This window comes from Pangasianodon hypophthalmus, chromosome 24 (genome assembly GCF_027358585.1).
Source record: "Pangasianodon hypophthalmus isolate fPanHyp1 chromosome 24, fPanHyp1.pri, whole genome shotgun sequence".
Lineage (NCBI taxonomy): Eukaryota > Metazoa > Chordata > Actinopteri > Siluriformes > Pangasiidae > Pangasianodon > Pangasianodon hypophthalmus.
In genome coordinates this window covers 5,642,264-5,660,476 of record NC_069733.1, presented here as the reverse complement: position 1 = coordinate 5,660,476, position 18,213 = coordinate 5,642,264, and the positions used below count along the sequence as shown (strand labels likewise).

The 18,213-nt window shown below is 39.5% G+C and overlaps 1 protein-coding gene across 4 annotated transcripts in view; it reads right to left on the bottom strand.

Moving 5' to 3' along the window:
• The window catches only part of rph3ab (rabphilin 3A homolog (mouse), b), a 66,893-nt gene that overhangs the window by 14,545 nt on the left and 34,135 nt on the right, over window positions 1–18,213 (bottom strand). For all 4 annotated transcript variants that reach the window (XR_003404290.3, XM_026939761.3, XM_026939762.3 and 1 more), the window contains one exon: window positions 13,600–13,709. Coding sequence is in view for 3 of the 4 variants with exons in the window: in XM_026939761.3 (XP_026795562.1) it covers window positions 13,600–13,709 (110 nt within the window). In the remaining variant the exon portion in view is untranslated. The remainder of the gene's footprint in view (window positions 1–13,599; window positions 13,710–18,213) is intronic.

The window sequence follows — 18,213 nt, the reverse complement described above, 5'->3', positions numbered from 1 at the left end:
AAAAAAAAAAAAAAAGACAGAAAGAAGAAAAAGAACAAACTTGGAACAGACCAAGGATCAATGTGTGTATGTATGTGTTTTAAATCAATATGCTCATCATGAGGTATCAAAGATGAAAAACATTTAGGTTTGGGTATTTTACTGGACAAACTTTATTATATAATATGTACCATAGTACAGATATTACTAAATGATATGTAATGAAACAATACAACACAACATTTATGAAAATGAAATCTCAACTTTTTTTTAAATGAGCAGAAAATAGAATTAGTATTTATGTATATAAATTCCTCTTCATGGATTGAGACCTTGTTGTGGTGAAGGGCCTTGTGTTCTTGGGTAAACCTCAGGGCTATGTCATCAAGACCTTAATGATCCCGGGGGGGGGGGGAGAACAGATGAGCGCGGAGAAATATTAGACAGAGCGATCCTTGAAAGGACCCTCATGAAATGTCCAAAGAAGACTGCGTACCCTGCCTGGAATAGGAATTCGGGGCCCCATCACTGAAGCCGGGCCTAGGGGTGGTGTCTGCAGGGCACTCATGTAACCCAATCAGGCTCAGTTCAAAATGGTGCTATGGAACTGTCTTGTGGCCTCACCAACTTAAAGATGAAGGGGGAAAGGGGGGTCAGATGCAATGCCTGGGTGGCAGGCATATGGTAGACAGTTTAAATGGACTAGATCCTTGCAATAGAAACTGGCCTTGCAACTGTGGAATGTCACAGTTGAAAGAGCCTGAGTTAGTGTACGAGATGGAAAGGTGTAGGCTAAATGTAGTCCTCCTTACATGCACATAGTAAGGGTTCTGTTACCAAACTACTTGATCAGAGGTTGTCTCTCCCACAGGAGACAGGCCTCAGGTGGCTGTGGACATACTCAATAATCCCAGGCTAAATAGCAGTTCCAAGTATTCAGCCTTCATGGAGAAGGTGGAGCAGGAACTTTAGAGGGTACCACTTACTGATTTCATAGTGCTCCTAGGGAACTTTAATGTTCATGTTGAGAATGCTGGAGATACATCAGGAACAGCACCCAAGCAATGAAACTGTCACAGCCAAAGATTGTCAATAACAAACACATTGTTCAAACACAAGGGTGCTCATAATTGTATTTGGTACCAGAGCACCTTGGGCCTAAGGGTAATAATAGATTTTGCAATTGTATCATCATACTTGAGGCCATATGTTTTGGACACTCAGGTAAAGAGAGGGGCAGAGCTGTTAACTGAACAGTGGTGGTTGGATTCAGCAGAAAAGGCACCAGCCAGATTTACCTAGTACACCCAGAAGAGCATTGGTTGCTTGGGTCTACCTAGTAGAACCTTCAGTGAGAGACACATTTAACTCCCACCTCTGAAAGGACTTCTACTGTTTAGTGAGTGAGGTCAGGAACATTGAATTTGAATGGACCATGATCAATCGTAGAGGCAGCTGCAAGAAGTCCAGAAGGCTGACAGTGCATCCCATGGTGGTAAACCTAGGATACCTTGGTGAGGGAAGCTGTCAAGTTGAAGAAAGAGGCCTTCCAAGTAATGCTCATGGAGGCCTTTGCTGATTCAATTGAGAGGTATAGGAGAATCAGAAGGGCTCATGCAAAAGCAGTTGCAGAAGCAAAAGTTTTTGCATGGAAGAAGTTTGGAGAGGCCATGAAGTTTGGTGCTGCCTCTGGCTGCCATAGAAGTTCAGTGCTCTCTTGTTTTTGTTTGTTGACTTTTTTTGTTACTCTCTGGAAAAAAAAATGCACTGTGTTTATAGTCAAGAGTTACTTATGAATCTTAGGGTGATCATGCCTGCTAGCATGATACCCAAGTCCTCACAACAATATTTGCTCTCCCTGGACATCCCTTATACACCAGTGGAGTTACCTCAGCAACTCAGATCATACAGTGAGCCAGATGGTGCCTACATGACTTCAACAGTTGAACAGAGTCAAACCAAGCAGGACTACAGTGAGAAGGTGGATCCCTGAAGCAGTGGAAATGCTCCAGAACTATATGAGGACCACTTCTGATGTATAGGTATTTAAGGAAATACTTTTCTTTTCTTTGATATTACACCTCCTACTTGTGTTGCTGTGTCAACTTGAATGTCCCCTGCAGGGGATCAATAAAGGTACAGCTTATCTTATCTTAGTAGCTACTGTATTGTGTTATAGAAGCCTTGCTTTTTTCTGGTCCACCCCTGGGTATCTGGGTTGCTGCTTCATGTGTTCCGGTCTCTGTATGAGTGCAGTGACAGTTTTGACTGCATTCTTCGTATTATGTCGAAACCGTTTAAAATCAGTGTCCATCCAGGGTGTCTTTGTCTCCACCGCTGTTTGTGGTTTTTATGGATTCAGTAAAGGGGCAAGCAGTAATGATGTCCCCTTGGCACCATCCGAAGTGGACCTCTGTGAAAATCAACATCTATTAATCTGAGGCCAAGGTTCTCTCCCAGAAAAGAGTGGGATGCTCTCTTTAGTTGAGGGGAGAGACCTTGCCCTTGGTGGAGGAGCTTATGTATTTCTTGGGTTCTTAATCACCAGTCATAAAAAAGAGAGTGTGTGGGATTGACGAATAGGTTGGTTCAGTGACAGCATTGTTACAGTCACTGTACTGGGCTGTGTTGGTGAAGCATTAGCTCAGTTTGGGGACAAATCTCTCTGTTTACAGGTCAATCTATATTCCTATCCTATGGTCACAAGCTGTAGGTAGTGAACAAAAGAATAAAGTCGCAAGTAGGGACGGCAGGAATGAGGTTGCTCTGGAAGGTGGCTGGCTTTCCTCTCCCTGAGAGAGGAGGAGCTTGGCAATTCAGGAGAGCCCCAGAATAGAGCCACTGCTCCTCCGAATCAAGAAGCACCAGCTAAGGTAGTTCAGGCTCCCACTAGAGATCAGGCATGTCCCACTAGACAAAGACGCTGGTGCTGACCTTTTCAGCCTGCTGCCACCACAACCCCACCAGGTAAAGCAGAAGGAAAATGAATGAATGAATGAATATAAATTGCTGTTTGGTAATATGAAATACTAAACGAAAATATGAAATACTAGAAATAAAAAGTTTTAACCAACTTTAGTCTTTCAGGTTATGAATCCTTACAAATTCTCTTCATGTGACTTTAGCTCCATGTTTTCTAAATTAATCTGGATAAGAGTGTCAGACAAATTACTAAACGCAAATTTTAATTTTGCAGAGGATTTTGTACCAATGGGCCAGTGACTCTTCTAAAAAGCACCCAAAGACAAAAATGAAGCAATGTCAAAGAATTGTGGAGCATATAAAAGAGTTTCAAAACCATTCTACTCACTTAGCTGGGGCGTAGCACTCAGAATTGTAACAGTGTAGCTCAACAGTGGAAGTTAGATTCACAACAGTCAGTGTGAGACCAAGAGTAGGTGAGTTAATTTTTTAATTGTTAAATGCCCACAGATGCAGTACGTGATAACTAGTATCCTTTTTATATATTTTTACAGATATTTCAGGTATGACAAACAGATGGAATTGATATCAAAACTAATAAAGACTAAGCCCCAGTACCTCCATTTGGAAAAGTCAACTCTAGTTTTGCACCAAAAAACCAATACAATAAATTTTGGGATTATTGTTTCTGCTGTCACATTTTTTGCAAACATTAATGAAACATTTGTTCTTATCAAATTTAAAATTTCCTGCATTTTCCCTCCTAGTGGCTTAGATGCCAGCAACTACTATCTTTCAATTAGACCACTGTCTTAAGTGCTGTCCTAAAAAAAATCTGTTTGACGTTTCTTAGTAAGCACTTTGCTCTCTGCATATGAAATTTCAGACTGCTATGTAAAACCATTTGTGGAAAATGAGCTTTGCCATTTTCTTCACCATTTTTGTTATCAAAATTCATATAATTCATATAATCTCTGAACATGCAGCTGCAGAATGAGGCTGTGCTCATGAAGGATGAAGATTGCAGTACATGCTCATGTACTGCAAACTTTTACAAGTTCTGCAAGTAGAACTACATCCTCATGTAGACTGAAAAAATGCTTGCAGTGCATGCTTATGCAGACAGAAGACATGGGAAAAAATGCCTGTGATAGAAATGCCTGTGATGTGGACATAAGAAATGCTCATACAGAATAAAAAAAAAATACTGCAGTATTGGGAAACAAACATTTGTTTAATAAGCCAAATGCCTATTAAATAAAATAAAATAATATGGTATTTGAAAACTTAACATGGTATCTTTAACATGGTATCTGAAAACTATCACATACCTACTCATTTTCATACATATTTCATGTCGTTCCTCCGATTTTTAATTGGATTTAATTCTGGCCTTCTCAGCCATTCCGAAACACAAACCTTTTTCCAAGCCATTCTTTTGTAGTTTTTGCCCTGTGCTTTGGCGCATTGTCATGTTGGAACATATTCAGTATTTTTGCTATAAATGCTAATGGCTAGTTGACAGAAGCATGTTCTTCTTAACATTTGCTTGAATTTTTCTCCGTACATGTTGCCTGTGGTGGTAACAAGCTTTCTAGTTCCTCCTGCTGCAAAGTCACCCCATAGTATGATGCTTCCACCAACATGCTTGAGCACAGGAATGGTGTTACCTGGCTGTTGGGCTGTATTTGGTTTGCCCCAGACATTACACTTTCGACCAAACAGTTCAAATTTTCCTGTCATCAATCCACAAAATCTTTCTCCAAAAGCTCTCAGATTTTCAATCTTGGTCTTTCACAGAAGTGGCTTCCTCTGGCCACTCTCTCCCTAGAGGCCAGATCTGTGAAGAGCTGATGATGTTGTCGAGGTCTGCAAAGGTTCTCCTACTTCAGGCTTGGTCTGTAATGCCTTCATTGTTGTAACTGGACTCTTGTACACTTCTCTTACAATTGCCCTTCTTGCCCGAACACTCAGTTAGGCATGATCTTGGTGGTGTCTGGATTATGCCATAGTTTATTCCACTTAGTTATAATGGCTTTGACAGTGCTCCTAAGAATGTTCAAAGCTTTGCCAATGACTTAATAACCTTCTCCATCTTTTTGCCTCCTAACAACTTCATCTCGAAGTTTCATGGGCAGTTACTTGGTCTTCATGACAGCAGGACTGATCTGATCTGCCATTTTACCTGCAAGACCTCCCGAAATCAGAGATATTTATTGTACAAACATACCCTGTTTAACATATTTATTGTGATCTCTCAAAAATGACTAGGTTTTATATTTTGGTCCATTTCTCATGAACAGCAAGTCCTACAAACAAAATTCTTTTTCCCACTGATCCCTTGGGTTCTCCCAAACAAAAACACATCAATAATCATTTAGCTCCACCCACTTAGATTTTTTTTGCCAATTTGCATAATATGCAAAACCTACTTTTGTGAACTAGTCCTAGGATTTTTGGGCTATCTTCACAAATTTGGTGTCAAACTACTCAGCGAAGTGTGCAACTCAATAACTATCAAAAATATGCTGACATTTATAAACAATATGGCCACCTCATGTCAATCAATTCTACTGAGGCGGAGCCTAATTTACTCAAACAGCTGTAACTCATGACTACTTGTGCATATTCACACAAAAATTGAAAGGCTTATACAAGACCAGATTCAAAGGTGAGTTGCATTGTTTGGGGTGTAGTCATGAAAAGGGGGTGGAGCTAAGGTCAGATAACTGTTTCTCAGGAACTGCAAGTACAGTCCAATCCAACAGTTGCCTTTTGGACGATTTGAGTCTGCCCACTTAAATTTGTGACTTTTGCGTCCTAGGATTTTTGGCCAATCTTGATAAAACTGATGTCAAACTACCCAGGAGCATGTGAACATTAATAATTATCAAAAAACGTTGATATAAATGGCCACCACACATCAATCAATTCTAAAGAGGCAGAGCCTAATTTACTCAAACAGCTGTAACTCATGATTGCTTGCTTGGATTCGCATGAATCTTGACATACACTTTTAACAGAAAACATTGCTAGCTCTTGTACACTAGCTGACAAGATATCTGTTAATGCAGGTATTATTCACCTTTTACCAGTTCCAGGGCTTCAATCAAAAATTAAACATAAAGAGCTAGAAGCCTCTAAAAGAGAAAAATCAAGTTTCAATCTTTTTTCAAATGCCAAATAATAACATACAACATTGCTTTCAAATCCTTACTTTAAGGTCCCTCTGTCATCTATAGGAAAAAAATCCACACTGAAACATTTGCATGTCCAATTTGTTGGCCTTTTAGTTATATGGGCAGCAGTGAATGACCTTGAATGACTAACTATTGACTCCGTTCTCAAATTTGAAGCGCATGTAGATAATCTGAGATGTTTGATAGTGTCGCCCCAAAGGTTTGTTGATGGAGTAGAGGGATGCTAATGTCCCATGATGGTCTCAATCCTGTTACCTTTTGTTTCTCACTCTTATTTATGCTGTTAAAGCTAGACACAGTCCCTGTATTCATTCTGATCACAATGTTTACCATTATACATTGTATAACAAGGCCATACCTAATAATCTGTTATCTCACTGTCGATTTGTGCATGCAATCCTGCAGCCGGATGTGATGCCGGATCCTGTCACACATCTAATACTGTGGGTCCTCTGCTCTAGACCTACCTGATTCATGCTAATGCTGTACTCTTGCTTGTTCCTTCTACTTTCTGCTTTCCTAATTTTTAGTCTGATTTGCCTGTTTTCTCATTTATGCCACTGGATCCATGGATTAGTCTAATACCCACATCTTTGACCTCTTGTCAGTTTTTTCTGATTTGACTATGATTATCCAAATCTTCATGTTTGTGACAGTACCCATAAAATACTGACATGAAATCTGGAAATAACAGAAAAGATATATACATATATGTGGGTGATACATTTATTATCTAGCCCACTAGACAACTGAAAGCCTTAATGTTCAGCAAGTTTTTGACCACCATTGACCTGAAGTATCTTCACTCCGCATTGCATATATTATTGGAAAAAAAAAAACAGTTCTTCCCATAGTAGCACAGCAGTTATGCTCATACCTACATATGAATAACATTCAAGTCAGGATTTAGGCCTTATCATAGCAGATGGCACTGGTTAAAGTGGTAAATGACCTCCTACTGGCCTCTGATCAGGGTTGTGTGTCCTTACTTGTGTTGCTTGACCTTAGTGCTTTTGACACCAGTGATCATACTATTCTCTTTGATAGACTAGAACAAGTTGTTGGAGTTAAGGGAAAGGCCCTCTCCTGGCTCAGGACTTATTGGACTAATGGTTATCAGTTTGGAAATGTAAATGGTGACTTCTCTATGCATACTAAAATAAAGTTTGGTGTTCCACAAGGTACTGTTTTAGGCTCACTGCTTTTTTCTCTATATATGCTACCTCTGGGTAAAATTATTCATAAACATGGTATTAGCTTCCATTGTTATGCTGATGACACACAGTTGTATGTTTCAGCAAGGCCAGATGAGAGACAACAGCTTGCTGAGGAATGTGTAAAGGACATTAGACACTGGATGCTTATTAACTTCTTTCTATTTAATTCTGACAAGACAGCAGTACTTGTACTAGGACCACATGCAGCTATAAGTAAGCTTTCTGATTACATAGTAACTCTGGATGGCCCTTCAGTTACACCCCTGTGCAGCAGTAAAAGACCTTGGTGTGAATATTGACTCCAGACTTTCATCTCAGAAATATTGCTAAGATAAGTAATATAATGTCACTACATGATGCAGAAAAACTAGTTTATGCTTTGGTTACCTCTAGATTGGATTACTGTAATGCCTTGCTGTCTGGATGTTCCAGCAGGTGCATAAACAAGCTCCAGTTAGTCCAGAGACGTTACCACATCACCCCAATATTATCCATACTGAATTGGCTCCCAATCAAATTTTGCATTGAATATAAAATACTACTATTGACTTATAAAGCACTGAATGGTCTTGCGCTGCAGTACCTGAGCGAATTTCTGGTCTTTTATGATCCACCATGCCTCCTGTGATCAAAAGATGCAGGCTATTTGTTGGTACCTCAAATAGTGAAGGCTACACCAGGGGGCAGAGTTTTCTCTTACAAAGCCTCATAGTTATGGAACAGCCTTCCAATTAGTGTTTGGGACTCAGACGCAGTCTCAGTGTTTAAGTCTAGGCTGAAAACATATGTGATTAGTCAAGCTTTTTGTGAATATTTTTTTTCTTAGGTAATGGAACAGATCTGGAAGATTCATGGGCATAGAGTGTTTTGGTGAACTGGGATGTTTGGATACTGTTATCCCCCCAATCTCAGGCATTCACTCAGGTTTGTTGAAGGTGGAGTGGCAAGCTGCTTTATGTCCCAGGCCACCGTCATGTCTGTGTTACCTTCTGGCTCTTCCTTTATTTATGCTGTCATAGCTAATATTGCTGTACTCCCTGCTTGCACCCTGCACACACTGTACATTGTCTTTAACCATTGCATGACAATGAGCATATCTAATAATCTCTCTCTTTCCCTCTGTTGAGTTACACATTTACTCCTTAAGTAGCAGTGATCCTGACCCCTTCTGCTCTCCAGACCTGCCTGATCCATCCTGATGCCCTACTTCTTTTTGGATTTCTCATCACCTGAAAACCACTCACTGCAGCTGAGGATGGCCCCACATGGACAGCCTAAAGATCAATGAGATTATTGTGTATGGTACCTCATAGAAACCAAAAAGATGGCTGTGGATGTTCTTCCTTGGATAGCCTTAGGACTGCAACTGCTACAAACAGTTTTGCACTCAAGTCTCCATCATTGAACAGTTGACAACTTTAACAAAATAGGCTTCAAGTTAAAACTAGAATGAATTCAGAAATAACTCTGATGCTCAAATTCATAAGTTGCTTATCAGCTTATAAGTTCCTGGTTGCACAATTGCACTTTTTGACTATACAGTATACAGTTACAGAAGGGAAATTATTTACAATCGTACTATCTGGTGTCATCTAGATGAGGAGGTTCCCGTTTGAGTCTGGTTCCTCTCAAAGTTTCTTCCTCATATTGTCTCAGGGAGTTTTTCCTTGCCACTGTTACCTCTGGCTTGCTCATTAGAGATAAATGCATAAATTTAAAATTTATATCCAGAATTTATATATTTCCGTAAAGCTGCCTTGTGAATATGTCTGTTGTTAAAAGTGCTGTATAAATAAACTTGAATAACTGAATTGAACTGAATATTATTCAAGTCTGGTCTGGTGTCTTTTTCTTCATATGACAGCTCTACACAATGCTTTATTTTGATTGATTGTCAGTGTATCCACAGATCTGTGTGTTGCTGATTCTGAAAAGGTAATATGTTATCCATGCAAGCTGACTAATCAGACTAGTAAACGCTTATATATGTGCAGCAGGTGGTGGGATTCAGAACGTAGCATGCAATATAGTTAGCATCAAGTGTGTTGCACCACTGTGAAATGCACTTTATTTAAATATACATTCACTGTCCACTTTATTTGAAAAACCTGTACACCTGCTCATACATGCAAGTATCTGCTCAGCCAATCAAGTGGCAGCAGCACAATGCATAATATCATGTAGATACAGATCAAGAGTTTCAGTTAATATTCACATCAGACATGAAAATGGAAAAAAAGAAAGTGATCTCAGTAACTATGATTGTGGCATGGATGTTGGTGCCACATGGGTATTTGTGAAATTGCTCATCTCCTGGGATTTTCACACATAGCAGTCTCTAGAGATTGCACGGAATGGTGTGAAAAACAAAAAATAAAAAGTGTTTGCCTTAATATTGGAGATTGTGTTCAAGTTTGAATACCGACAATGCCACAACCATCCATGTCCAGGAGCCAAGGCAGCTGGTGGAACGGTTGGCATACTCTTCTCTGTCAATCACAGCAACACTAGCCAATTATGGGCATCTGTGTCTGTCCAGTTTCAGTGAGCCTGTGCCCACTGTAGCCTCAGATTCATGTTTTTGGCTGACAAAAGTGTAACCTCATGTTGTAACCAAATTGCCTCAAGGATCAACTTGTTGTGCATTCTGAGATGCTTTTCTGCTCACCACAGTTATAAAGATTGGTTACATGAGATACCGTAGCCTTCATGTAAGGAACTAGTCTGGCTAATCTCCTCTGACCTCTCTCATTCACAACACATTTATGCCCACAGAACTGCCACAATTGGATGCTTTTTGTTTTTGGCACAATTCTGTGTGATAGTTGTGCATAAAAATCCCAGGAGATAAGGAGTTTTTAAAATAGTCAAACTAGACCATCTGGCAACGACAACCACGCCATGGTCAAAGTCACTGGGATCATATTTTTTTCCCATTCTGACAATTGTCATGGACATTAACTGAAGTTGACCTGTATTTGCATTATTTTATGCATTGAGCTGCTGCCACATGATTGGCTGAATGTATTACAGGTGTTCCTAATAAAGTGGATGGTGATGTACATACCAAATAAAAAAGCAAATAGGGTTTTTTCTTTCACTGGTTTTGATGCATGTTTTATGACTTGATTGTAATTGTAGGACTGCTAGGAATAAAGCCTTAATAATTCATTTGCTCTTTTATTTAAGCAAAAACTGTATCCCATACAGGCGCACAGTCGATCAAGAGCTAAAATATTGCCTCACTTCCTGATCAGTGGTCCTTCTAAGTTGCAAAAGAAAGCACTGGTGAGAAATGGACTGTTTGGTAAATTTGTTGTTGTTGATATATATGAAGTGTCCCGCATATTAAAAAATGAGAAGATTTGTAGGAGAAGTGGTGTTCTTGTTCACTAACTCATTACATCAAGGACCCTTAGCACCTTCCAAGGAATCAACAGAAAAAAATCATAATTTCCTGTTGAGCAGTTCAAAAATTATGAGCAGTTTTACTAATTTACCAATAATTATAGCACCCTGTAGAGGTGAATTTAGAAAAAACTTGGAGTCCCTTAGGTCCTGGGGTCTCATTTATCAACCATGCTTATGCATAGTTTTGTGCATAAACCATGCATGCACATATTTTGATGCATAGAATGTAATCTATTAAATCATTCTTGTGTGCGTGTCTATATTTATCAATGACTGTCTATGTGAATAAACAACATGGTACCATTTACTTGCATTGTGCTGTTTTGAAGCTTTTTTGGTTGAAAGCTTGCATCTTGACTGAGTTTGAGCGGTAGGTCAAAATTAGAGCAAGATATGGCTGGTTGGACAGTATCTCTCGTTTGCCTATGTAGGTCGTGGACATGCCCCTGCTTCAGGCCGGTAGTGTGCACACTGAGAGCCATTACTGGAAGTGCAACTTAAGATGGAGCATCCAATGCTATCTTAAAGGGGTAAGTACAATGTTATTAATTAAATAGTTAATTTGTAAATTGCTAAATTGTGGTTATATAATTTGCATAAGTATATTGATTTCACCATTGTCAGGAAAATATTTTAGAGCTTTGGGTCATGACTGACTGAACTACTTTTTTCTCATATTTATATTTTCTGGTATTTATATCTGATATTGGCAAATCCATCATGTTAAACAAAGTAATGTAAGTAAGAGCAGTTAATGCCAGTTAATACCAATCTGAAAATATACTGGTAAACAACAGTCAATACAATCTATTTTTTGAGGAAAAAAATTGCTGTCCTTCATGATATTCATCTAGCTCTGACACCTGCAGTAAGTTACAGAGGAGTGCACTCTTTTACACTCTGCTCTTTCTTTCAAGGGAGTTTGAGTGACTAACCGTAACAAGCTACATTTGAGCGTTAACTAAGGTCATACAGTCAATAGTAAATTGTTATTAAATTTAGCTAGTGTTAACTTAGGGTTGACACCTTCAGTGAGTTACTGTATATAGTCTAATATAATAATTTTGTTATAATTGTTATAATTTTTTATATTTAGTTGTTTGTTTCTTTGTTTTTGGTCCATATACAGTTAAACCAAGGGTGTCAATCTCAAATTCTGCCCTGGCCACATCAGCATTTCTTTGAGAACCTGAAGGCCAGTAATCTAAGGCTATTCATTTTTTAAACATATTTAACACAGTCTGTCCACTTATACCAGTAACCTAGGCTCTGAAATTAGAATAGGACATTTGTAGGAAAAAGAAGAGCTAACAGAAACTACTTAAGTATATGCACTATGATATTATATTATTAATACATTTTTATACTAATTAAAACTATTTTAATAAATGCATTCATTTATGAATGATTTGTTTAATCACTTTTTTCTGTGATGTAACTGGAGCACGAGAATGCACACGTAGCCATAAAATTAAATTTATTAATTTTTTTTTTATTTCTTAGAGAAACCACTTGTAAAAGTGCCAAATAATTTTAATTTTACTTTGTGCAACAGTATTAGCTTCATTGGTGGTGAAGTTCATCTTCTTAGACAACAAGCAGAGCCATGAGCAGGGTACTTGGTTTTCTAAACGGAAGCTTTTTACCATATACAGCGTATTTGGTGGCAATTCTTTACGCAAATAATGAGGCCATGCAGGATCAGAACAATTAGATCGAATGTGTGGGATTTATCAACATTCATTGCATACAGCCGTGCATAGGCATGTGTGACAAACTTCCTTATGCATACTGGCATTTTTTACACACAAATATAGAACTTGTTCTACACATGCTTTGATACATGAGACCCCTAGTCCTTCACTCACATACTGAATATGTCACACCAATGCCAAGATTTACACTCTCTTCCTGTTTTGTGACTTCACTGTCAAATTAATGTGCAAGTTATAGACAAACTGTCCCACATACACTGATCAGCCCGTTTACTGAGTTTGGCTGGACGACCAGCTCTAGGAAGAGTCCTGGAGGTTCCAAACTTCCATTTCCCAAACTTCCAAACTTCCACTTCCAGAGCCCACTGTGCTTCTGGGAACATTCAAAGCTAAAAAAAAATGGTTTTATACCACTGCCAAGATCTGTGTCTCAACCCAATTTGATCAAGGAGGTCTACACAAAGATAACTGGCCTTAATGGCTTGATTTTTGGACATGGGCTAGGAATTCTGGGAATTGTGGGACAGGTGTGTGCCTTTCTAAATCATGTCCAATCAATTGAATTTACCACAGGAAGACTCCGATAAGGTTCTAGAAACATCTCAAGATATTCAAAGCAAAAAGGATGTACCCGAGCTCAATCTGGAGTGCCTTAGCCAAGACTCTGAATAATTAAATAAATAAGAGGTTAGATTTTCATTTTTAATAAACCTGCTCATTCATGCAATTATCCAATCAGCCACTCATGTGGCACCATTGCATGGAAACCATTCCATGAAGAAGCTGTTCTGCGAGCAAACAGGGGTCCTGCCTAGTATTAGACAAAACAATAGTTAAAATTTTTATATATTATATTATATAATAGAGTTATCTATCACTGGGAACACTGGGAGCAATATTCACAAAGGGGCAATTTAGTGTAGCCAATCCACCTATTGGCATGTTTTTAGGAGATGAGTGGAAATCCAGGGACATGGGGAGAATATATAAAACGTGCACATGCAGTAAACAGCTCAGGTTTGAACCAGGGGCCCTGGAGATGTGAGGCAGAAACACTGCAGTGCTATGCAACCCTGCCAAATAATATAACATAACATGTTATGTATATAATTAATATATAAAATAATATAAAATATTAGTTTATCTTTACCAGACCTAAGAGTCTTGCGCTGTATGTCTTCGTCTGTCAAGCCATGGTACACCAGTGTCTCATTCCAGTTGGGGTTACGGGTGTTGTGGAGAGTCTTGGTGCGTAACTTAGTCGACTGCATTGACAACAGAGAGATGCAGAAATACTTAAAGTACCAATATAATTATCTTTAAGGCTTGGAGAAAGGTAAAATTTGGTAATTATTCTAAGCTGCTGTACATATTAAAGTAATTATATGACCATGGAGAATTTCTGTTTTTAGATAACTGGCATAGATTGATTAAGTTTACTTTCTAAATTTCCTTTCAGCAGTGTAAATATTCATTGTTTCATTGGATTCCTCATTGTTCCACATTTATTTATTATAAATTTCTAGACTTCCTTTGTATACTATTATAGGCTTGCCAGGGTGACTAATAATTAATTCATTTTTTAAATAATAATTTTATCTATTGCACTCCTTCTAACGACCTTCAGAGATGAAAATCACCAGGATACCTTCTTGTGCATGTGCACACACATTCCGAAACGTTCAACAAAGACAGCTGGTGACTACGGTCAGAGCTAAAAATAACCTGTCCACCAAATCTGGCAAGAGCATCTCCTCAGTTCAGTTCATCAGAGCTTTACTGGCATGAATGTTATAAATCACATTGTTGCCAAAGCAAACAGTGCAAGTAGATTAAACCAAAATTCATACTAAAACAAAAAAAACCCACATATATACACATATTTAAACATTACAAACATTATAAACAGGAACAGTAATATATATATATATATATATATATATATATATATATATATATATATATATATATATATATATCAAACAACAACAATAACAAGAATCTGACAGGTGAGTGTGTGAACATGGTGTGTGTATTCAGGGTGTGTGCAGGACACTCGGTGTCTCGCTGTCCCTCAGACTCCTCTCCTATTACATTATCCTATTACATCATCTCCTATTACATCATCCTAACATCTCCTATTACCTCCTTTTGTCTCTTCAGGCTGTGGTGAGCACATCTGTACTTTTTGGGTCCATTCAGAACTACATGGCTACTAGCTTGTGTTTCCTTGGTGGTTGCTAGCTTTGATATCTATCACTTCCATGCTGTCTGCAAGTTACCTAGGAACAGTTCTGTACCTCAGTATTGGATGTGTGTTTTCCTGACATTCTGAGCTCCCCCATCATCTGTAAGTTGTGGGCCTATGGATACCTAAAGTGGTTCTCCATGTCATTCTGCACGCTCCTCCAATGAACTTGTGAAGTTACCTGGACTCTGCTACTATGCCTGTAGGGGCCGGAGTTGAATAGAGTTTCCTTCTATTCTACTCTATTCAAATAACACTGAGAAAGTATACATAATGTGTCAAAATCTTATTCAATAAAAAGTGGAAGTAAAAAACATGTTTCGCTTGTCATATTCATGACTTAGGCCCATTCGATTGACATATAGCATACAGTCACTGGCTAAATAATAGAAAAAGAGACTGTCAAGATTTGTAACAAGTAATTTCAAGGTCTAAATAAAAATTGAAGGATTAAAAAGTATGTTTTTTTTCTGGGAAATACACTTAAGTAAGTGTATAAAGAATATAAATGCCCTGAATAAATATAAATACCCCGAAATAATACTTAAGTATAGTCAGGAAGTGCCTAAGTGCATCAAGCCCGCAACCCACTGACAGCAATAAACTGTTGCATTTTTTTTTTTTTTTTTTGATGCTTTTCGAGGCTTGTAGCCCAGCTTCTTTCTGTTGTTGTTTGTTTGGGGGTTTCTCCCTACAGTCTCCTCTTCAGGAGGTGAAATGCATGCTCAATTGGGTTAAAGTCTGGTGATTTACTTGGCCACTGTACAGAGGAGGGTGGGACAATCGGAGAATCAGTTCTCAGGCTATAAGGAGTGCCAAGGGAAAGAGCACTCAGCAGTACAATGACAGGTGAGTTCCATATTGAGCAACAAAATAGTTCATAGTTAACTCATGGACAGTGTGGGAGTTATGGATAACAAGGTCAGCAGGCTAATAAGGGAACCCAACTTAGCTAGCTGCCATTTAGCTGGAGTAGAGTCCAAATGGCTCCAGAACATATAAAGTATACTTCAGCCAGGAGCCTATCACCAGTTTTGGAGGACAGGTTACCTAGCAACCATAGTCACAAGCTCTTATGCAGCTCTTATGCAGTTCTTATCTTATTTCTTTTCTCAATGACTTTTCATGCCCACTTGACTTCTGAACTGATTGTATATACTTTGCAACACTTTTTGACACTGGAAACTTACTCCCCACTTTTCAGGGATTTCTTACTCTGAACCGCGCACCCTTTCCCCGTATTCTGCTCGCAAATGTCCAGTCCCTTGAAAACAAGATGGATGATATCAGTGTTAGAATTAAATTCCAGTGGAACTTTAGAGACTGCAACACCCTTTGTTTCCTAGAAACTTGGCTGACAACCCTCATCCCGGACCAAACAATTACACCTCTGGGGTCCTTCTCTGTTTTTCATATGGATAGGACTGTCTCGGGCAAGTACAAAGGTGGAAGAGTCTACATGTGCTATGAAGCTAGCTTCAGCCCACTGTGCAAGTGCAGCCACTCAGAGCATGGCATGACAAAGGTTCTGAAGAGGGTAAATGACAAAAACGCTGCCGTCCCTGACAGTATCTCTAGCCGCATTCTGAAATCCTGTGCTAAGCAGTTAACTGCTGTGTTTACCTCAATCTTTAACACATCTGTTGCTCGGTCTGTGGTTCTCTCATGCTACAAAATTTTCACCAATCTACCAGTGCCCAAGAACAACACATTGACATGCCTGAACAACTACCATCCTGTAGCTCTGGCGTCCGTGGTGATGAAATGTTTAGAAATCTTAGTGAAGGACTACATCTTCTCCGCCCTTCCCAGCTCGTTTGACCTGCTCCAGTTTGCCTCCAATCCCAACAGAGGTACAGATGAAGCCATTCTCACCAGTCGTGATTGGTCTGATCAAGAACAGTGATGAGCAGGCCTATCTGAAGCAGGTGGACAACCTAGCTCAGTGTTGCCTGGCTGATAACCTTGCACTGACTGAAGGAGGTTTTGGTGAAAGCCTTTTTTTCCAGGAAGCAGTGAGCAGGAAACTACCCACGACTAATCACTGATGGGACTGCAGTGGATAGAGTGACCAGCTTCAAATTCTTCGGTGTCCACATCACCGAAGCCCTCTCCTGGTCAATCCATACCCACAACACAATAAAGAAGGCAAGGCAATGAATTTACCATCTCAGACATCTCCGGAAGTTCAAGGTATCCTTCCACATTTTAAAGACATTTTATACCTGCGCAATGGAGAGTATCCTGAAGGTAACATCATTACCTGTTATGGGCACTGCTCCATTCATGACTGCCACACCCAACAGAGAGTAGTATGTTCAGCACAACATATGACCAGAACTACACTTCTCTCCCTGCCAGATACCTGCAGCAGACGTGTCACGGTGGGAGCCCTGAAAATCATCAAGGACACTTCCCACCCTAGGCACAGACTGTTCAGACTGCTGATGTCAGACAAACGCCTCTGCAGTCACATGGCCCACACTGAATGGATCAGGAGGAGCTTTTATCCACAGGCCATCAGGATCTTGAATGCCCACTACCTGGACTTCAATTACTTTGCACATGCCACTTTAGTGCACTGAACATTAGACTGTCTGCCTGCCTATGTACCTATACATACACTTTCTCTATTATGCACTAGGCTCATTGTACACCATGTAACCACTACTATTTGAACATGGCAGGGTATCCCTCCTCTCCTACTTTTAGTGCCTGATCTTATTTATCATATTCTTTATTATTTTTCTTATTTATTACACTCCTTTGCATTTTTCTATATTTTACTTGTTTACTATCTTATGTCTATGTATATTTATTTTATCATATTATTACCTTTATTACTCTTTACTCTTGCTTATTTTCACAGTCCCACTCTGCATTTGACAAATAAAACCTTTGAATCCTTTGAAACAAAAAAATTGTATGTGTCCTGTGTCCTCTGTCTTTCTCTCTCTCTCCCTCTTTCTCTCTATTCCAGCATTCAACTCATTGCTTGTTCCCCCCTTAGATCACTGGGCTGCACCGTGTCCTTACAATGGACTTGAATTTTTCCACAACCTTATTCATATGTGGGGGAGGGGGTGAGTGGGGTGCTATCCTGCATGAAGCCTGCACAGAAGCCGCTCCTGCCTTGCATGAGGCCTGCACCGAGGCTTCCCCTGTCCAGCCCAAGGCCTATGCTGGAGGATGTCACGTCGCCAAGGATGTCACTCCGCCCCGGCTCCTTCGTGGATGTTGCTTCACCGAGAATGTCGGCCCTCCTCACTTCGCTGAGGATGATGCCCTGCCACCCGCCTTCATGGATGATGTCACCACTCTCTCTGCTCCTGACTCCGTAACTCTGCTTCCTGCTACTGATTTTGATGACAATGCCTGGAAAGCCCTTAATAAAAAATCCTCTGAGTTTATGCACTTGCATTCTGCCTCTGACCACCCGTTAGCTACTGGAATGTTATTAATTGTTCACTATAGTATCACAGTAAATTTCTGACCAATTAAAGAACACTCATGCATGCAAA